This window comes from Mytilus trossulus, chromosome 14, assembly GCF_036588685.1.
Source record: "Mytilus trossulus isolate FHL-02 chromosome 14, PNRI_Mtr1.1.1.hap1, whole genome shotgun sequence".
Taxonomy (NCBI): Eukaryota; Metazoa; Mollusca; class Bivalvia; order Mytilida; family Mytilidae; genus Mytilus; species Mytilus trossulus.
In genome coordinates this window covers 13,850,283-13,873,604 of record NC_086386.1, presented here as the reverse complement: position 1 = coordinate 13,873,604, position 23,322 = coordinate 13,850,283, and the positions used below count along the sequence as shown (strand labels likewise).

The 23,322-nt window shown below is 31.0% G+C and overlaps 1 protein-coding gene across 8 annotated transcripts in view; it reads left to right on the top strand.

Moving 5' to 3' along the window:
• The window catches only part of LOC134697119 (inositol polyphosphate-4-phosphatase type I A-like), a 60,496-nt gene that overhangs the window by 15,805 nt on the left and 21,369 nt on the right, over positions 1–23,322 (top strand). For 3 of the 8 annotated variants that reach the window (XM_063559163.1, XM_063559162.1, XM_063559168.1), the window contains 13 exons: positions 831–848; positions 4,911–4,992; positions 5,635–5,834; positions 6,259–6,316; positions 7,036–7,144; positions 10,012–10,119; positions 13,685–14,172; positions 14,732–14,914; positions 17,546–17,614; positions 18,059–18,300; positions 19,716–19,751; positions 20,784–20,924; positions 22,681–22,778. In XM_063559163.1, coding sequence (XP_063415233.1) covers positions 831–848; positions 4,911–4,992; positions 5,635–5,834; positions 6,259–6,316; positions 7,036–7,144; positions 10,012–10,119; positions 13,685–14,172; positions 14,732–14,914; positions 17,546–17,614; positions 18,059–18,300; positions 19,716–19,751; positions 20,784–20,924; positions 22,681–22,778 — 1,832 coding nt within the window. Of the gene's footprint in view, positions 1–830; positions 849–4,910; positions 4,993–5,634; positions 5,835–6,258; positions 6,317–7,035; positions 7,145–7,809; positions 7,913–10,011; positions 10,120–13,684; positions 14,173–14,731; positions 14,915–17,545; positions 17,615–18,058; positions 18,301–19,715; positions 19,752–20,783; positions 20,925–22,680; positions 22,779–23,322 lie in introns of all 8 variants that reach the window. The other 5 variants (XM_063559166.1, XM_063559164.1, XM_063559167.1 and 2 more) reach the window with 5 other exon arrangements.

Sequence of the window (23,322 nt, the reverse complement as noted above, 5' to 3'; positions counted from 1 at the left end):
ATTGAAATTGCTGGAATAATGATTAAAAATGTAACTAAGACCTCGATGGCAAAGTGGTTGAAATAGATCATCCACAATATCACTATCCTGTCATAACTGTGATTGTGAGTTTGAACCTGGCATGTGGCAGTTGTTTCAACTCCAATTTTTATTGACTAAATGGTTTCCAGTTTTCCTTTCGAAATTTATAACTCTCTCTGAGCACTCTGGGTCCTTCACTGATAAAAATTGACATCCACAATATAACTAACAGTGCTGAAATTGGCATGAAAAACCAACAATCAATCATTAAAAATAGAACCACCATAAGATATATTCCTATGGATAATTTAGAGATATACCAGCAAATAAAACAGGAGCTTTGAGTCTTCAACAATTGTTACTTTCATTGGACCATATATTTTGATTACTGTTTATTCTTGTATTTCTATATCTTTTGAACTTACTCAAATTTATAGGAAAAATCATTAATTAGTTTAATATTAGTCATAGAATGTGAACAAAGGGTTGTTATGGTAACCAAGTCATTTATAGAATCTTTATTCCTTCATTCTGAAAGTAAAGTATATTAAATATTGATTAATACGGCTGAGAATTGAAAGATTAATTTCTGATGATCATGTCTTCTCAATTTTCTTTTTATGTACAGTGTTAGATATATTGCTGATTAATTGACAGATATTTTAGTTGTCACAGGAAATGAGTTCATTATGACATATTTATCTTGAACTCTTATTTTTGTACACTTTGTTTAATTTTTAAATTTGCCTAAGTTTTTCTCCTGACAGATGTTTTATGCAAGTATAATAATGAGATGTATGTTATTTCAGTGGTGCTGTAAGATTCTTGTAAGTGAACAGTTTGTCTATAATAGTGTGGTGTTTCAGAGATTTTTTTAACTACCTTTTGATTTATGATCCTGTGGATTCATTATTATTTTGTTGGATACCAATTTTCGGTGGATTTTGTGGTTATCTGGAAACCATGAATTTCAATGTACAACAAATAACAATGTTATATAGAAATGTATGCAGACTTTTGCAAAACCTCGAAATCGAATATCCACGAAAATCAAAATTTTCCGCAATCCAGAAAAATGTGTACAAACGAAAAAATAAATTAATCCACAGTGTCTTGCATTATTTTTAAGATTCTTTTCTTTGTTATTTATCTATACACAGCTTCTTGAGTAAACACATCTTTAGTACAAATGCACATCTTTTATATCCCTGTCTGTATATAACATGACGTATAAGGTTACCATGATAATATATCAAAGATGGGTGTCATTACAATTATGAGTTTGATGATTTGATTATCCAACTCAGAATCAGTTTCCCACCAATCAAAATACTTTTGAACTTCAAGTATGTATTGAGTAACGTTTTAAGGTGGAGAATCTAGTAGGCTACTTATTTAGTACACTTAGTCTACATATTTCTCAACAGCAATACACAAATCAAAATATTTGGAAAGCCAAATTTATTACAAATTTGAAGAGCCTGAAAGTCAGTAAGAAGTAAACAAAAAAACATCAGAATTTTTTTTTTGACTGGTTGATTCAATTATACATAAGAAAATATTCCTACTTTTCAAGACTCATTGTTTTAGCTCAATGCCTACCAGTGTTTACTCCTACTCCTAAATGCTTGATGGTTGGATTTGGTTCGACCTAAATAATGATTAAACCTATGATGTCCTGCACTCCTGGGTAGCATGTTAGACACAATAGGTCCAAAGTTCAGTTGCTAATAAGGAAAATCATTTAGCCCATATTATAGTTTATATCTGGAACCAACGCTGAGATCATATATTTTCAAATCAAAAATCTATAGCAATATCATTTCTGTTCTTATCCACTTTGAATCTAAGCTATTGTCTCATTGTAGCCATGTATTTCTTGTCCATGACAATACTTGAGATATATCTGTCAGAGAATAATTTTCAATAGATGGGATATCTCTGACTGACTATACTTGAAATATTTCTCTCTGTGAGGATACTTGAGAAATCTGACTGAGACTATACTTCCAGGGGATATTTTAAACATGTCTGAGACTATACTTGGGATATCTTGAGAGAGAGAAAATTTAAGACTAGGCTGTTATAATTGAATATGTGTAAAAATGTTTGTTGGATTTGCCATTTTTTATGTTGGTTATTTTTTTTTATAATTTCTTACAAAGTAACTGGAATTATAGACACTTGGTTGACCATGGTGAGAATTCTGCCTCAGTCTATTCTTGAGGACATGGCATTGATATGTTCAATTAACATAGGTTCTACAATATACTTATTTGATCAAAGTCTTAACATAGATTTGCAGTGTAATTAATTAATATAAACACTCAACACTGTCTAAACACAGTCTAACAATAATTTCATAGTATTAAGACTTTTAACTAAGATTAACAGAATATGTAAATTGATTTTGTTTGTTTGTTTGTTGGTTTGTGTGTTTCAGACCATTTTTGATAAGAGGAATCCAGAGAGAACCACCTGTGAATTCATATATTTTCATTAGTTAACATTTTTGTAGATGGAAGATACCTTGCAATTCTGAGGATATTTTATTTTGCGGTTTTGCAATAGTACATACAACCTTAAAATGGGAAAATGTGGCATTTCTTTTAACCTTTAACCCTTTCCTAGACCTTCATTATGATGCCTTGCTACGCCTGTGTACTGCTTCAGTTGAAACATCTTGTGCCTTCGAAAAAACTTCAACTTTATCTATACCCTTAAAATTTGTTTCTTATGAACATTAATGTATCAACTGTACATTTGGCAGAATACCACTTACAATCCTTGTCAATCAAGAATATAGTCGAGCATACCTTTCCATGAGCGGGGTTTCAATTGACAGGCATGGGTTTGACAGTCCATCAATCACTGTAGATCTAGATGATATACTATAAGACCCTTATATATAATGGAATCAAACACTTCACATTGTTTTATATAGTTATTACTAAGACAAACAATAGATATTAAAAATAATTTCCTTAAAAATTTGATAATAACTTTTTAAAACATTTTATTTAGAGATAATAATTGTTTTATAAGTGAATGACTTCCTTCTGCATTCCTCAGACTTTAGTTATAATTAACTTTATAGCTTACAGTATGATCTCCTTAAGTTTAATCCACACATATCACGTTTTTATACCACTCGACAGAGATATTTATTGTTGTTATTTTTATACTGAAACATGATCAAGTAAGTCATCAAGTTTGTTTTCATTGAAAGAATTAAAAAAATAATTGAATTTGAAAAATAAGGAATTGTAAATCAGTGATTTTTTTAATTTTAAGAAAATGTATGGATTTTTTAAAGACAAGCTTAAGGTTAATGGGATTTATAAAACACATAAGTCTGAATGAATGTTAATTCATATAATCAGGTTGTTTACATTGAGCTAGTTTTATGACATAAGGGTAAAATAAGGAAATGCATTTTTTCAGTAAATTTGACAATAAATTTATGATAGAGGAAGGAAGCAATATATCAATATTAAGTTATGTGGGTGTTTCTATTATCCAATAAAAGTTTTGTTTTCACTGTCATCACAAAAAAACTCTTAACTCCTACTGGTTCAAAAATATTGTTTTTTATCAAAATTTAGATATTGCTTTACTTCATCATGTGGAGCTATTAGTTTTGTTTTGTCATCAAATTATTTAGTAAGTTCTGATTGGCTTAATAATGATATGTCTATTGACCCCAATGAGTTATAGAATTTAGAACATGTTATGGAATGGAGAAGAAATTATCTACAGAAGATCAGAATCAGGAGTGAATAAAATAATAGTAAGGGAATTGTAGACTTATTCAATGTAAATCTTGTATAAGAACTCAGCTATACACTATTAGATAGGTATAAAGAGCAACCCACACAGTAAAACTTAGTTCACTAGAAGTCTAAGTTTGATATTTATTTATCTATTTATGTTGAAAGAAGTGCATTGTGACAAATTATTAAAACAAACTATATTGGCTTGACGAACAACCTACTTTTTTTGGCAGATAGGGTACTCCTTGCAATTTTGGTACTGTGACGCTATTGTTAATCTATTGTTATTTGCTTAGCGTCCAGTGACAAATATTTCATACATGTTAAGGACAATCATAATAGTTGAAAAAATACTTTCGTTTCAGTTTCCTGGAATGGTTCAATTTCTAGACATTCATTATAATGGACGTTTTCCAATTATATAAACATAACTTGTAGCCATAGTAGCTAGTTGAGTAATGCTCAATACATTATCATAGGCTATATATGGTTTGGGTCTTCTAACTGCACATTTTAGTTTCGTTCAGAATACATATATAGATATGTTAAAACTAGAATAATATATGAACCAAGAACTTTGTACTATCAATACAATTTGATGAGATTTATTTTTTGTCCTTGTTCCCAGAAAAACAGATATGATCATTTATAAACTTGTGTGTGTTAGATAAATCTGGATTACATAACTGAAGTTTTAATTTTTACAATGACAAGCTCATTATTAAGGAGTGCCTTTCCAATATGGAGCTTATGGTATTGGTAGTGTATTTATTTATTAAGAGGAACTTAACAAAAATTAATGTTTCCCTTCTTTCAACTTTACAGCAGAGGTAGATAATAGATATATGATTTTGGACTGTCAGTTTTGAAAATCTAATCCTATAGATTAATGGGACTACTGGTAATTAAATGTATTTCCTGGGTAACTGTATGTTTCAATATATATATACTTTTTTGTTCTAAACTAATTTTTTTTACAGAAGACCAGAGATTATGTAATGGCCTAAATATATACTTATGTTAGACTATTTCTATTTACAGAGGACCAGATCCTGTGGACTGTGGGACTGTTAAAGTTATGGCCTAAATATATACTTACACTATTTCTATTTACAGAGGACCAGACCCTGTGGACTGTGGGACTGTTAAAGTTATGGCCTGGGTAAATGACACAAATATATCTGTACCTAACGGGCCTGTATGTATATTAATGCTTAAGCTTGCATTGTTTGTTACATAAATAGCTTTGAAAATTTCTTAGTGAAGTCTTCTATGATTATCATTATTTAAAATACATATCAATTCCTTCATATAACTGTCTTTAAATATTTTCAGTGTTTGTAAGAATGTATATTTATATTCCTTCAAATGCATGACTCTTATAGTCAAGAATATGCAATCTTTTATAGAAAAAATATACATACATACATATATACCAAACCTTTCTAAAAAGGAAACCCTACACAGGTACATTTCTATTTCTTTTATATCCATATTAGAATATCACTAGTGTTAATCCTAGACTTGTGTTACTACACCAGTAAGTACTGTAAATATAGTTTGACCCATGTCTATTGCTTCTACCCTTTTCTGTCAATATATAAACAATTGTCAGCTCATTTTATCTCTATGCTGGAATATATGTAGTTTGAATCTTGTATACAGGGATCATTAAATATCCCAAAGTATGGTAAGCAAAAAAAAAACCAGTAAGATAAACTTTGTACAACAGCTTGAAGGTTTGTGCGAAGAAAACAGCCAAAAGAAAGTTAAACGTAGAAGTTGAACCAATCACATTAGCTATATTATGCTTAATAATCCTTTGTTTATATTTACACAGGCTGATGACTGTAAAAATGACAAGTTGAAAAGGTCAGCAGGCAGAAGACGTTCTAAAAGAGTGGACACATTACGTCCCTTATATCGTGGTATCATCACACGGACCTTTAGATTTGATACGTCAGATGGCGGGGTCAAATTACTTGTTCATGAATATATGGCGGAGGCCAAACTGGCTTTTGATATACCATTACAGTTGATGTATGTATTGTTTTAGTGGTAAAAAATATTATGATTGAAAAAAAAGATGTCATTAATAGTTAAGGTATAAGTATAAGGAGATATGGTATGATTTCCAATGAGATACAACGAACCAAAGATCAAGTATGTTAACCGTACCGGGTGAATATGCAGTTTTCAACTGTGAGCAAAACCCATATCCCATATCAAGGTATGAAAGAACCTGAAATTACAAGTATGTACAGTTCAAAAGAAAAAGTCAAGTACGATTGTCATGTAAAAAACTATCCAGTTGAAAAAAAAAGAGTAATACGGATATTCTATAGTAGACAATAAAGTAACAATCTGATTTTTGGAAAGGAGAAAGGATTGGAATATTTCTAAATTTAAAATTCTTTATGTTTAATACTTTTCTAACAGGAAATTCCTTTTTTTTGTTCTTCAGAAAATTATGGATAGATGAGGAAAAGTCCATGATAGATCAAATAAAGAATCTAGGACAGGTATGAACAGGCTGTCTATAACATTTGATTAAAAGAATACTTTTTTTTTGCTTGGTTCATAAGGCAGTTTGTACTAAAATTGGCAGAGTCATAGACAACAATACCTTGTTGATATTAATAACTCCTGTTAACGTATTTGATTTTAATTGGCAATCTTTGATGAAATAGAGAATGGAAATTAAACCAGGCTTCAATTTACAAGGAATGTGTCAAAGAGACAACAATCTGACCAAAGAGCAGGAAACAGCCTAATGCCATCAATAGGTCTTCTATAAAGGGATTCTGGTGTCTGTTAAAATTCACAATTTTCTAGACTACTGTGGATTCATTATTATTCTTGGATACCAATTTTCATGGGTTTCTTGGAAACAGGTGAACCACGAATTAAAATCTTCAATGAATTACAAATTTACAATAGGATGTGTATGCACAGATTGGCAAAACCACGAAATCAAATATCCATAAAAATGCAAATGTTTATCAATCCACGAAAATTGATACCCAAGAAAGAAAAAAAAATCACAGTATTGAATACACAGTATTGAATACACAGTATTCATTTATAGCTTGACGTACTGTCTATTATTGCAGGCTGTATATTTTTGATAGAAACCTATTCATAAGAGGGAAATGTTGTATTGTATGGTTGAGATTAAACACAAAAACGAACTTGGCCGCCATTGTTAGCATATATCCTGATACATTTAGTATATTTATAGCTTTGGTCATGGTACGAGAAAGAACAGGTGACAGCAATTGACCTCTGTGCTACCTTAGTAACAGAATATACACAGGCATATAATTATTTGACCAATTACCTTGATTCTGGTAATTCAACCCAATAATTGGTTAAGTCAGTTTCTTTCAAATATAAATCTAAAAATGCTTCATTTAAAGCTGTTTAAATGGCATATATCTTTATTTTGGACCAATTTTAAAGCATACTCACAAGAATTCTGTTTTATGTATGTATACCTAATGTTAAATGGAAATCTTTGGGACATGCATAAAGAAAGCTTTGAAGCGTAGAAATGTTATCTTCTAATTTTTCTTGAATCTTTATGAAGAGGAACAGAACTTATATAATTTTAAACAAACTTCTTCTCTTTTGAAAGTGTTTCAATTTATAATTTGGTTATTTAATATATATGAAAGAAACTATTGGTGTGGTAGCAAATGTTTCACCCAGAACTAACTGTATATAATATATATAACCAGATTAATCCATGTCAATGTATACATGTACTCTGTAAATTCCATTAACCCAAAGACAAAACATCATTTAGATTTCATTTTCTAAAGCAGGGTAAAAACCTGAACAATTGTTAGTTAGGGCCTCAAACCTCCATTCCAAAATACTGGATCAGAATTTCAAGCAAGTAATATATAAACTGGTAGACGTTTTGACCATGTTAAGATTTAGGGGGAAAATGGAATTTACAGAATGTAGAGCTAGTAATGTCACTGCTAACATAATTATCTCCCCCTAACAGATGTCCGCTAGGTGTCAGCATGCATGTCAAGAGGCTACAGAACATTGCACGAGTATTGTCATGTTATATGAGCAACATAATCATCTTATTTCATCATTTAAAGGTAATATGTTTGTTATTTTTTTTCAAAGACAAGTTGTGATATAAAGTTAAAAATTGTTTTAGAAATAAATGTTTATGGTGATAGATATATAATTTTATTGTTTTTTTCAGTAATCATGTGTGGAAATTAACTGTAAAATAATAAGATACCTCCCCCTTTTATAGTGTTGCACTGCACCATTGATTAGTGCATGTTGATAAAAAGGCTGAAAGGAACAAGTCAGCTGGCATGCTATTGCTTTATTTTTTATTGCAGAAATAACTTTTTTCAAATAGAGATTCCTTAAAATTTATTGGTTCATAAAGATACATATATCAAAACTGTTGTAACAGGATATTTCATAAATACAAATCCAAAATGTACCAAGTGGATTACAGTAAATTTTGAATTAATATAAGAATAAGGAGATATGGTATGATTGCAAATGAGACAAGAATCCACCAAAGTTCAGATAAAATGAGGACAGTTGATTCCATCAAACTAGAAAAAATACAATTTTAAGAAATTAAAAACTAACTCCAATATATATTGCACTGGTGTTGTGGATTATACATATACTAATCAGATTTATTTAATATATATGTGGAATTAATACGACGATTGTATCCAATTGTTTTAATTTGAAAAAATAGCTGAAACTTTGTTAGAATTGCATGTCTGAAAATTAAAATGATTTCTTTATTTAACAAAATAAATATGAAAATCTAATAGATATGCTGGATAGCCTTTAAAGGGCTTATCCAGAAATGTGTGCACAGATTCAGAAGGCAATTCAAGTAAAAAAAAATATGTTGTTCTTTCTATTTTAGGCTCAGCTTTGAGGAATTAAGAGTAAAATCAGTTTCGAATTTTCTGAGATTAAAAATGAAGTGCATTCTGAAGTGTCTGCCCCAATAATTTCTGGAATTTATTATACTGATATACAATTTTTGTCGAGCCTGCAACTTCAGTTGCAGAAAGCTTGACATAGGGATAGTGCACTAGCTAACTTCTTTAAAGCTTTATATTTTAGAAGGTGGAAGACCTGGATGCTTCATACTTTGTATATAGATGCTTCATGTCACTAAGTTTCTGTCAGTCACATGTCCAATGTCCTTGACCTCATTTTCATGGTTCAGTGACCACTTGAAAAAAAAGTTCAAATTTTTTGTAATGTTAAATTCTCTCTTATTATAAGTAATAGGATAACTATATTTGATATGTGCATACCTTGCAAGGTCCTCATGCCCGTCAGACAGTTTTCACTTGACCTCGACCTCATTTCATGGATCAGTGACCAAGGTTAAGTTTTGGTAGTCAAGTCGATATCTAAGATACTATAAGCAATAGGTCTAGTATATTCGGTGTATGGAAGGACTGTTAGGTGTACATGTCGAACTGGCAAGTGTCATCTGACCTTGACCTCATTTTCATTGTTCAGTGGTTATAGTTAGATTTTTGTGTTTTGGTCTGTTTTTCTCATACTTTATAAAATAGGTCTACTATAATTGTTGTATGGAATGATTGTAAGGTGTACATGTCTAGCGGGCAGATGTCATCTGACCTTGACCTCATTTTCATGGTTCAGTGGTCAAAGTAAGGTTCTTGAGATTTGGTGTTTTTATCTAGTACTATATGCCATAAATCAACTATATATTTGGTGTATAGAAATAGTTTATGATCTGTATGTCAGTAGCGCAGGTTTTATTTGACCATAACCTCATTTTCATGGTTCATTGCTCATTGTTGACTTTTTGTGTTTTTGTTTGTTTTTCTTAAACTATAAGCAATAGGTCAACTATATTGGAAGAATTGTTAGCTGTACATGTCTGCCTGGCATGGTTCATCTGACCTTGATCTCATTTTCTTGGTTCATTGGTCAATGGTTAGTTATCTTGGTTCATGTAAAGCTTTATATTAAGGACTATCAACATAATATCAATGATTAATAAAGAAGACGAGACATTTCAGCGTGTGCACTCTTGTTATGAATATATTTTGATTAAGAGTCACATAAATAGATAAGCATATTTAATTCCTCAAACTGATCTTACAGAAATATTGTATAAAATATAGTGTTTAAATTTCTAGGCTTTATTCTCTTCATTATACTGTTACAGGTCCTAGCTTCAAGCCTAGTATTAAGAAAGGTGACAAAGACCTGGAGTTTGCTCCCCTGAATCTACACTTACAGAGAATGACGGTCATTAATGAACTCAATGATACAAGTAAGAACCTGGAAAAACAACACAATTTGAATTTTGACAACAGTATTTTCATTTTTAAGTTCTAGGATATCCATATGCTAAAATAGCAGTAATAAAATGATGTATATTAGATAAAAACTTAATAATGTGTTCAGTCATTTTTTGTCGATATTTTTTTTTTCATCTTAAAAGATGTAGGTTTAGGCACTGGTCAAACTACTATATTTATATTGTGGTGTCTTAGTAGGTCATTCAAAATATGACTGAACCTTTTTAATATTGTGTAATTTAGTTTGTAGTAGTACATGAAGCTTTAGGATGTTAGTTATAATATAATCAGCAAGGTATATTCTATTTAGGACATCCCCATTTCTTTCACACTGAGAGGAGTAAGTATATAACATCTGCCATATAAATAATCAGATCTCATCCATCCAAACAGCATCAATATGTCCAAACTTCCTGTACTAAGAAATAAAATCTCTTATTCAAATCATAGAAGGGTCAATAAATATTCTGAATATTTTCTACCATTTCGGTTAATTTAACAAGAGTGGAGTAAGAATGTTTTTTGTTTAACTGAATTCAAAATTAACGAAAAATAGTGTGTTTCAATGATTCTATGTTTTTAATTGGAATGCTGATTCTAATTTTCAATCATTGCTCATTTGACACTTTACCCCATTAAAAATCGTAATGTGGACGGTAGAAAATATTCATGTACTTTATTTTGATTGATATAGGGATATTCTAAATTGAAACTGCACATAAATTTTCACTTTAAAGATACATTTTGAATCTGAAATATTCCTACACCTAAATGCCCACCTCAAAATAAAGCAATTGAGCAGGTTGCATCTTGAATACATTTACTGTGTGTCCCATCACCTGTTGGAAAGTTGGCTTTTATAAAATGACTTTACTAATTATATAACAAACAAAAAAAGCAGTAACAAATTATAATGTGCATAAAACATTTTTTGGGCTCAATATATTATTCCAAGGTGTTTGTTTCTTTGTTGTTTAATGCAACTTTCAGTCCCTTGGGGGCCATTTGATATTTGTGGAAGAAGCTTTGAAAACCGGCGTTTTGCATTTGCGCCAATCTGCATTTCATTTGCGCCAATTTTTTATTTCATTTGCGCCGTTCTTTTTTTTCATTTGCGCCGATTTTTTTACAGGAAAATAACAGGTAAATTACAGGTGAAATGATATAAGAAGATGTGGTATGAGTGCCAATGAGACAACTCTCCATCCCAGTAATGTTATTTTCATTTATCATTAAAGACCTCTTCCGTTAGCCAGTTGTACATATGTTATGAATTGTCAATCATAACATGCATATATAACTGGTGTTTCCTGTTTTAAATCAAGAAGTAAAAACCTAAGATAAAAGCACTTTCAAATTGTTTATACTAAAATGACGAATTAAAAATATATGTACAGCATTCAAATCCATAAAAACGGAATCATTCAAATCATAAATCTGTTTTTGCCAAGTATGTATAGTAGGCAACGCATCTAATATAATTTTTCCTTTCTTATGATTTTGTCTCTTCTATATTTGGCGTAATTGTCGATAAAGAAGGCCATCTTTTCTTTTTCTGGCATACAATGTACGTACTGGTGGGGGCATTTTTAGAGTTCACATTTTCTCTCAAGGGAGCTATTAAACTAAGAGTTCCACATGGCCATGGTGAAGTTGAAATAATCCCTTCGTTAATTTTATGGACGCCATCACAAATTGGTTAACCGTTATGGAATGAGCACTTGTACGTTGTCTACAAATGTATGAAATTTGTCATCAAAAGGAGCGGAGCGTCAGACAATGTCAAACGTGAAGCAGTCATCGATTTCATTTAGGGAAAGGAATAGTAACCCCAAACATTGGGATAGCCATTTTCAAATTGCAATGTCACTTGACTTGTCTTTATACTCTGTGCTCGGCCAATGTAAATGTATGAACTTACCTGTAACTTACCTGTAAATCCAATTAGGAAAAAATATAAAATCAGCGCAAATGAAAAAATGAAATCGGCACAAATGAAAGAATGAAAATTTTCAAAATCAGCGCAAATGTCATACGCCCTTTAAGACACATCAATATTTGGCAAGAAAACTTGCAACCCTTGTCAATCAGATTGGAGTTAAACATATCTTGGCATATTTGTTGGGTTCAAACTCACAAATTAGTGAGACTAGTGACAATTGTAGATGTTCTACTTAGACAATTTAGAAATTGAGACCCCAAATGCTACATATGATATAATTTCGACCATTGTTTAAAATTTAAGATGTTTTGTCTATTAATGAATTATATATGCAATAAAACTTAATTATTACCACTTGCTTTATAATTTTCATAGATATATACACATAACTCCTGAATGTGAGTGGGACACAGAGTCATAATCAGTATAATTTTATTCTAATATTCACATTAATGTCATATTTGGAGAAAGAATCAAATTATGTATTAAAAGAATATAAAACTGACAAAGCATTTTCTTAATTATCTGTAAATCAAAATATAGTCATGATAGTAGCCATTAAATATAATTAAACAAATTAATTTGAAATTAAAATTAAAGAATTATTTAACAATTTTCCCAGCATAGGCATACATTGAAACAAAGATATAAAACATACAAAGCAAACTAGCCCCTATGCACATAACACTCTTTAAGAGAGTCTAAGGAGTAAAAAGTAAATTACCATTCACTTCAATGTCCATCCTTTCACTTTGTCCACCCATCCGTAATTTTCATTGCATATATATATATATATATACAGCACAAGATTTAATTATATTAAGAGCTCCTTTTCACAAGCTTTCTTGTATTATATACAAATCACTCACATTTATTTAAAAATTTCCATTCTATCAAAATAAATGATAAAAGGGGTCCTACTAAAATGCGCCCGGGTGAAGAAAAAGCGCCTGGGGAAGAAAAAATAGCGACCAGGGAAAAGAAAAGGCGCCAGGGGAAAATATATAAATATTTTATTGGCATGAGACAACTTTGTGTCGATGAAATAAGTTATGCACATTGATTTGTTTTTAATTTTAGACAAGTAATTTGCAAATTCAGAAAATAAACATTTGTAGTAAAGCACAAAAACAAGTCTTAAATTTAAAACTAAGCATTAAAATCCTGATAAGCATAGCCATTGAAACAGTTTTAGTTATATAAAAAGATATAATAAATCTAGATCAACATTTGCATAAAAAAGTGTCACCATGCAGTTGCGAAAATATTTGACCTTTGGCACTGATTATTTACAAAACAAGCAATGAATTTTTTTTTATTTGTTATAAAAAAAATTTTTTTATCTGTTATAAAATATTATTTTATTCTCTCGGGCGCTAATTTTTCTTCCCCGGAGCTTTTCCTTTCCCTCAGGCGCTTTTTCTTTTCCCAAGCGCTTTTTAGTAGGACCGGATAAAAGTAATGATTTGATTTTGATAGGTATTTTGTAGCATATAAATATGTTGGTTGAGATTTCAAAAAGATTTTCTCTCTTATATTATTTTCAGCCTCTCGGAATGTACATTCTTATGTCTTATAATTGTTTTAATTTTCAGCCTCTTGGTATGATATAGTAACAGTAGGAGCTTTCACAGCTTATGCACAAAAATACAAACATGGTGGTCTTATGAAATTATTACAACATCAGAAGGAATTCTACAGTGCCGATGGGACACTTAGTAAAAACACAAAACTAGACAAAGCATGTCAATTAATTAATAGTATATACAAACTGAAAGTGAAAGTAGAACATGATTGTCAGAGACTATGTGGTAGTGCGACTAACGGAGCATTTAGTGAAATGAAGTCGATAGCGGAACACATAACAGAACATGTGAAAGAGTTAGTTAATGTATGTGATAATAAGTTACTACAGGGTTCAGAAGAACTGTATAATGCAGTCAGAGAGGAAGTTCTATACCAAAAAACTTTAGAAATGTCTAAAAATGAATTGACAGAAAGTTTTACAGATCTTGACATGGAATCTTCTACAGAAAATCTCAGTGGCACTAACTTTAAAAAGAATCCTTCTATGGAACCTTGGGTAATGATATCAGAATAATTATTTTGCTTTTCTTACATTATTTTTTCTCATTAAAAACTTAAATTCTAGGATGAAATATGTATTCAGTGCTTCAACCATACAGTAACCTCTTATAAGTGGCGTATATGTTCAGTTGAAATATTATTATAATATGACCTTATCTGTTGGTCGTCTTATTTCATTAATAAAAGGGAATGTTATGTTTACTTCATTGATACAATAACCCTACAACATAATTACCTAAAAACGTCTTAGAGTTATACATACAGTTCCCCAGGAAATTTATAAGAGTTCAAAATTTTCTTTTGCCTAAATGATATGTTTTTAAGACTGGACAGAAAGAGTCTTTCAGTAAAAACACTGAATTGGTATTCACTTCACTTTTCACCTACTTTGAGGTTTTATACCAAATATCATACATCTGTATTGAAATATACCTGCTCCCTCTCATTAGCAAAAGTGTCAAATAAGCCTACTTGCCTGTACCATCAAAAAGATTACCCCAAAGATTAAAAGGAATCTGCAGGACTTATAACTAAATTTACTTATTTACTTTTAGGAATTAAGCCGAGTAAATACTGAAGCAGCTTGTGTTTGTTTAACATCATTGATAGAAAGTTTGAAGTCCATCGATAAAACAAAATGGTTGGAGTCTATATCACAAGACGTAGCTAAACTGAAGAATTTTGTGGCCGTGTTACAGAATAAAGCTGTGTCTTTTATGACATTTCTTAATATTATGGTAAGCAGTACTGTCATTATTAGTCTCTGTGTAAAATTAGTATTATATAAAGACCTCATTTTATGTGTCACTTCTCTTCCTTCCCCGATAAATTAATCATTATGCCTCTGTGTTCTATAGGTAACATGCATAGTCGCCTTTGTCATTCATTCTTCTGATTATTCAGATTGAGTTATCTTTTTAGAAAAACAACAAAAAAGGTGTCCCTATATTGATTCTGTCTTTAGACTGACTTTTAGTCATAGATAAGACTTCTGGTTCGAAACAACTAATCGTATGATAGACAACAAAAATGAAAAATAAATGAGCCAATCAGAGCGTTCTCCATATCGTGGTGTTTAGATCGCAAGAACCAAAACTATTATACCTCCTTAGAGAGGACAATTACTTTTTGCGTTTATCTACATGCCAACTACGATTATACCACTTTGATATATAGAAAATCTCTGTATTCTGTCTACTGTTTTCTTTGAAATGTTTACTATTTAAGGGTTATACCAGTTGCATATATATATTCTAATAAATAAAACAAGGATGACTGTGTCCATTGTACTATGTATGCCACATCTGCACTATATTTACTAAGTTTGGAGTTGATTGGATTTCAACTTCATCAAAAAGTACCTCGACCAAAAATTTCACCTGAAGCGGGACAAATGGACGGGCAAACGAATGTACGAATGAACGTACAGATTCACAGACTAGAAAACATAATGCCCATAAATGATTCATTGTTGAAAGTGAAAGTAGTGATTTGGCAAAAATGAAAGTAGGGTAGAGATTTGAGGGAGGCTGGACCTTTTTCGGGACGTCAGGATCTGGTGTTTTTAAGCTGGGGATTTGGGGATTGATCCTTAGGGGATATTTTTCGATTTCAGGATTTCAGGATATGAATTTCTTTAAATTCTGCATCTTGAAATTTAATGTTTTTAACCCGGGGAATTCGGGATCAGGACCCCTCAGACCACTGACCCCTCAAATTAGCCGTAGTCAGACTAAGTCATTTATACAAGATTCATATCCTACTATGGCATATTAATAAGGCTCTCAAAAGAAAAAGTACTGATGGATTGTCCTAGAAGAATATTTTATTAGACTAATAATGGTCTAATATATAAGCAGTTACATTTATTTCATGTTTGAAGGGGTTCAAATTTTTCATTTAACTGACTTTTACCAAAAGATGCATTTTAGAAAAGGAGAAGAATATTTCATGGTCACCAATTTGACTCAAATTCTCATATTTGATTTCTAACAATGTAAAACATGTATCCAAACTATCAAAAGTCCAAAATAAACAGTTTACAGAGCATAGGGTAGATAATATATAGGTTTGTTTCGTGTGTATTTTAGTCCAGACGCCATCTAATTAACTATCTATTTGACCTCAGATGACCATATAAGCGATGTTAAAATAAATAAAGATATGAATAGATTAAACCAACACAATTGGATTTTTATAGGTCTATTTGATGTTATTTTATAGATTAAAAATAGATGTTTCTCATTGCTTTTAACTGTATAAGAATGATTTAAGTGCATCGAATTAGTAATCAAATGATGTACCGTAGTTTCACTTTCATAGTTGACATTCTTTTTCTTTAAATAACCAGTACACGTACAATGCATGTGTTGTCAATCTCTAACTAGTGGTTAAATTGAAGTTCACATGAATACAGATTGAAAGATGTCGACTAGTTCACTTGCAAGTGAATTACTAATTATCAATGTTTCTTAGCGTAATTTGACAAAATTGAACCTTTTTGGCTGCAAAAAGCGAATTGTTATTTCACTATTTCACTTTCATTACTGATTGAACAAAAAAAAATCTACCTTTAGATTTTTTATATATCTTGTAGCCAGTGCCCCTTTAAATTAATAACAAAACAATTAAGGAAAAATAAATATGACAGACATGAACCATCAAAAACCACTGAACTATACAGGCACCTGACTTAGGACAGCAACATAAAGTATGTGGCGGGGTTAAAAGTTAAGACTGACACATGTGTGAGAAAATCTGTCATTCTGATATGATGCTCTTCTTTCAGTTCTCAATCAAACAAATGAAACTTGCAATGTCAAATGTAAATCATTTCTAAATGTTTCAAGCTAGGAAGAAAGATAGAGAATGACTTTGTCCCTGTGCTTGGTGTTGAGGAATTGCGTTACCTAATTTCTGTCCTTCCTGTACATCTGTATGTCCCCAAAAATTGGTTTCTGTTCTTCCACTTTAGGTTGCCTTAACCAAATATTATAAAACTTATACAAAATGCATATTTCCACAAATCACAGATCAAGTTTGGAATTGGGTGGTGTCTTTGCTCCCATTCATGAGTTATGCTCCTTTATAAACACAAAAAATATTAGATCTGTTGTTTCCATTTTCTTAATTAAGTTCGCCTCAACCAAATGTTATAAAACTTATACACAGTGCTTATTACTACAATACACAGATCATGTTCAAAATTTGGTGAGGCAACCTTTACCTTTTTAATTGCTTTGCTTTTCTTGCTTTCTAGCATTTTTTTACCAGTCATCTTAAGATTTTTTTCTTCAGACTTCAGTTACTTTTAGGTTACTAGTTGCATTTGTAATTGTTAAATATATATATATATCTTTTTCTGTCAGGAAAATAAAGGTCATTCTAAGTTGAACTATACAATAAAGTACAGAAGAGATGTTTGTTTTTCTCATGCGGTAAGTCATCTACATTATAATAACATTGTAATAACATATATGTGATACAAAAATGTTTCTCCAGTCTAGCCATTAAATGGTTAACTATTTGAAATTACACTGTCAAATGTCACTCTTTTTCTTGAATATAAAATTCAATTTTAAGGAAATGTACCAGAGAAATGACAGACAGTTTAAAATACAAACAAAGCAACGTAAGTTTACTGACATGAGATTTGCTCAAAGGCATGTTGCAAGGCCAAACTATTTTGTTAAATATTCAAATCATCATTGAACAAAATCAGCCCTTGAAAGGAATTTCATGACATTTGTACTTCAGATGACATAAACACTTGACAAATGAAATGTGTGAAAGCAATGCCTGAAAAAAAACTGTATAACAAGAAATAACCGTTTTATTATTGTACAAATCGTTGTATTTATTTTCTTGTTATTTGTTGATAGGTAACTGCCTTAGTAACAGGTTTTATGACGAAGTTAACTACACACACTACAGATACACACTTCCTTAACCAGCTATGTCAGGTCGGTATGCTGGTCCAGTTTGAAGGTTTACTTAGTTGTCATAGTGATGAGAATGGTATGATAGAAGACATGATGGTTGCTGTTGACGATCTCAGCCAGGTTGTGTTCAGAGTCAAAGTTGAAGAGCAGGCTGATGAAGGCCCTATTCTATCACTTCATGGGTAAGTAAGACTTTATTTCTCTGACTAAGTAGATCTGCTAACTCAAATTTGGAAATGTTCATTTGCTAAGATAGAAATAGAAGATGTGGACTGAGTATCAAATGAGTCAACTCTCCTTCCAAGTCACAATTTATAGAAAGTAAACAATTAAAGGTCAAGGTTCTGTCTTTAACACAAAGCCTTGGCTCACACTGAACAGCATGTTACAAAGGGCTTCAAAATGACTTGTGTAAAACAATTCGAAACAGGAAAACCAGCAGTCTAATCAACATAAAACAAGAAACGAGAAAATATTATATACCATACTATTAGTTAATTAAAAAGTTTAAACTTGTGCTATACAGTAGAAATTTTTAAAATGTTCAAAGAGCTTATAAGATGTTTTGACATGTTATGGGTATTTAATGAAAAAAATTTCAGACTGTTCACAATTTTCTTGTAAGGATGACAAGAGTTATCTTTCTTTATATTATTGTTAGAACGCAACGATAATTGGCTTAAAAATTGATCAGGCTAATGATACTCCTATAACTAATTCAGTATTATTAAGTGATAATTATTACATTGTATATATATATATGATGATAATGTTGTGTTGTTATTGTCATTTTGATGAAGTGTGAAGCTCCTTGGCTGATAATGGCATAGATTTACACTGTTATTATTCAGTAATTTGAGTTAATTGCTTTTTATCCTCTCAGTTCTAATAGTTATGTAAGGGTATTTATGAAAACTTGGTTAACCATAGAAATAAGTATGTGTTTATGTACCAAATTAAGAAGTCATATTCTCAGAACTAGTTAATCATGGTAATTGATATGGAAATATGAGTCCAAATATATCATCATTATCACGAAACAATAAATGGCTTATATCACTTTCAATAATAGGTCTATGTTAATTTCTTGTGAAATATCTAAAACAATAAAAACTGCATCAACCTTTTGTATCTGCTTTGTGTGAAAGCATTTGCACGAGATGATGAAATCTAAAATATCATAATAACTAAAAGAAAAATGGTTTCAGTGCAGAATTATTTTTGTTTATTAAAAAGGTAAATTTTAAGCAGTTTGTTGATCTGCTTACTTGATCTATTCACTCACAACGTGAATAAAGTCTAAAAGTATATGTGACAGGTTTGTCATAGAAAGGCAGTGTTTATGTTCATTCATAAACTCTGTTAAATTTGATTTGTATAATAAATTTCCAAATAAATGCACTTATAAAGATTATGTCCATATTTCATCATCAATTTCAAAGTTGGTTGGTCTGTGTAGGAATTCATACTACTTATAATGGGTTTATGTATGTAGTGAAAATCTGTGAAATAAGATTTAGTAACATTAGAAGTTGATTAAGATTATCATGTTTTGATATTCTGTAAAATAATAATTGCACTGTTTAATTAATTCCAGGAAATTAAAGTATGGTTCTAATCCAGATTTTCAAAGGTATGTATAAAGAAGTAATATAGTAAATGTCTAGTTATTAACTGACAACTCATGTCATATGCTGCTGTTATACTGCATTGGACTTAATAATTAAAGTGATACTATATCAGTGTTCGCACTTTTTAGAGGCACATGTTGGCATAATTCATCATTTTATTGTCATCATCCTGAATATCCATTTCATCTGGGAAAAAAATATAATAAGAAATCTTTTTTTTGAAGCAATATGACTCTTTTTAGTAAATGAGTGTGACCTAGATTGAAATCTTTCATTTAGTATAAGAATATGTGGTATGATTGCAGATGAGACAACTCCCCATCAGAGAGCAATTGACTAAGAATCAACCCTCAACTTCTATTAAACCTTTGGTTTTTAAGTGTACAATCCTATATGGATGTCATGGGATGATACAAGAACATATTATGGAAAATGCCAGGTAACTTTCATATTAGACCTGTATCATAAAAAAAGACTATTTTATCAGCCCAAGGTGCAAAGGGGTGCATAAATGGGTGGACAGAAACCATGGTCAATAATGGTAAATGCATCTTTAAAAAAATAGGTTTGTCTTGCATGTTTATTTATTATAAACATCTTAACTAGCTCCAAACTAGAGACCTGAAGTATTATACTGGTAACGTCAATGCAAGTTTTTCTCTACCTGTGAAATTATGGAGATAGGGTATGATTGCCAATAGGACAACTATTCACCAGAGTCCAAATAACATTGATAGCAATTATTGTTCTTGGTTAGTCCTTAAAGAAGAGAAATTCCATGAATTTAACTTTTTGTATTTGTTCAACAAATTATGCTGTTTTGTTTTGCCTGATGTTTCAAAGCAACCACCTACCATGTTCACCAATCTGAGAACTCATTAAGATGAGGGCAAAATAACAGATTATTTACCTGAGACTGAGTGTGACTAGGAAAATTCAATGGTTTTTAATTTTAACACGCAATGTATTAGAAACAAGTATGGGATGACCTGTAAATATCATTGTCAATGATATATTTTAATGAATTTTTCCAGACATTGTTTAATTGTTACTGTGCCAGTGAAGCAGGAATTATTTGAGAGATTACCTGACCCCCTGCAGAGAGGAAAAGATATAAACATCACACCTGTATTCTTCAATATTGGTATAAATGAGCAAGCTACTGTAGCTGAGAGGTAATTATACTCCATAAACTCCACCTTACAATCATCTCCTTAACATTTAGATGGTTTATTGATAATAAAACTTAAGGCAGATTAACATTCTGTTCATAAAGGAGGTTATATTTATACTTTGTATGACAACAACATGAATATTGCCCCTTTGTTGGAGGTTCTTCTGTTTTAGGCCAGAATGAGCTTGCTTTATGCTTTCATAAAAAAAATCCCAAAACAGACTGGTCAAATTTTACAAGATGATATACACTAAAAGATTTTCATCCACTATTCAGAAATTACTGCTATATTATTGTCATTTTGAGAAGTGTGAAGGGGAAAAATTAAAGCTCACATGTTGAATCTTGATAGCAATATGTTCATGCAGCATTTTAATATTTTGTCTCAAAACTTGGATACGAAATAGACACCAACATTTCTCAATCTACAGTATCTGTTACATCTATTCACCTTAAACAATATAGGATCTTGATACAGAACTGTAAGCAAAAATTTATACATCTTATTTGATATTTATCTGTATGATTCACTCTACTGTTTCATTGTTTAAATTGGTTCTATGTAAATAATACATATACAATTTATATAATGATAAATGTGTCACTTTATAAGATATATATCTTACATGTGTATGTGTAAGGGGAGTATGCTGTCAATATGAAAATAAGTAAACATGATATCCACCAAAGTTGAAATAATGACTAGTAGTTCATTATAGATTAGACTTACATATCTGTTAGTTTTAGATTGATGTTATGCAATCCATTAGTATGAAGTAATTATGTGCTAATACTAATATATCTCTCAAATTTACCTTCACACATAATTTGAAAAACCCAATTGACAAGCTTATATAAGCTGAAAAAAGAGTAATTTGTATGATATATAACAGTTAATAGATGGGCAATTTATACAATGAAATAATTGAGTGGTTTGTTTTATCAACCTAGCAGAGTTATTGCGTTCATTGTCGTTGCTTAATCAGTTTCCTATCAATGAAGTCGAAGGGGACTTTAGTTTGCATTTGGGTCCGTCTGTCCAATAGTCAGTCAGTCTGGCATATCAGTTTTCCACACTTTTTTATGCTCTACCTACGATAGTTGAGGGGCATTATGTTTTCTGGTCTGTTTGTCCATCAGTTCGTTCGTCCGTGCTTCCGTTTGCCCCCTTTCAGGTTAAAGTTTTTGGTCCAGGTAGTTTTTGATGAAACTAGAATTTTGACCCCAATTTCACGGTCCACTGAACATAGAAAATGAAAGTGGGAGTTTCAGGTTAAAGTTTTTGGTCAAGGTAGTTTTTGATGAAGCTGAATTCTAATCAACTTGAAACTAATTGCACTTGTTGCTTATGATATGATCTTTCTAATGTTAAAGCCAAATTAAAATGATAGTGCGAGTGGGGCATCCATGTACTTAGGACACATTCTTGTTCTTTGTGCTTGAGGATGCTGATTTAATATTCAGAGAAAGCTGAAAAAGTTATCAAACAATAGGCTTATATCTGATGCTGCCAAGGATCAGGAAATTTAATCACCTTATTTCAGTCATTTTGAGAGATCTTACAAGTTGGTGCCCTCTTTCAAAAAAAAGATTGCAAAACATTGCTTTACGGAGTATCACATTACTATCAACGAACTTGTTTAAACTGTTGCATTGCATTTTCTTCATGAACTTTCTTACCATTTACCTAAAATTGTTCAAAATATTTGAGGCACGGATCTGTGTACACTATTTCAGAATGATTTTTATGTTTTTAGATTTGGTGACACATCATTACAAGAGAAGATAAACTTTGATAATTATGGGATATTGTACAGATATATAGAGAAATACCAGGTTAAAATAGGAGACCCAGGTATATATTGTTAAAAGACGTTTAGTGATATAGGACAAATAGATATATACATATAAATATTCATAAAATCTAACACTGCATCAAGTGTGATATCATATATCTCCAATCAAGACCTTTCAATATTCAAATTTTAAACCAAGCTAATTATTTTAGGGTTATGTTTCTGCTAGCACAATGAGTTGGGTTACAAAGGTTGAGATTGGAATTATTCCAAAGCTGTCTCACATCATCCTGTCGGAATATACCTAGCTAATTTTAACCAAACTTTGTAGGAATGAATATTGTCGGTCTTGTAAATATAGTCATCACATGATTCTGATCAAATAAAAAACTTTTAGTGCCCTTAGATACAATCTCAAATTCTTATTGGCCAGTTTTTCAAAAGGTTTTCTCCACTGTGAGAGAAATGTTGAGAGGAGGCTTGTGTGAGGGGACTAAGTAAACAACATCTTGGGCAATAAGATTTGGTAGGTAAGGGATTCAGACTCTGAGGAGCATCAAGTTTGATATATTTTTTTTCCAAAGCATAATATAAGATATAGAA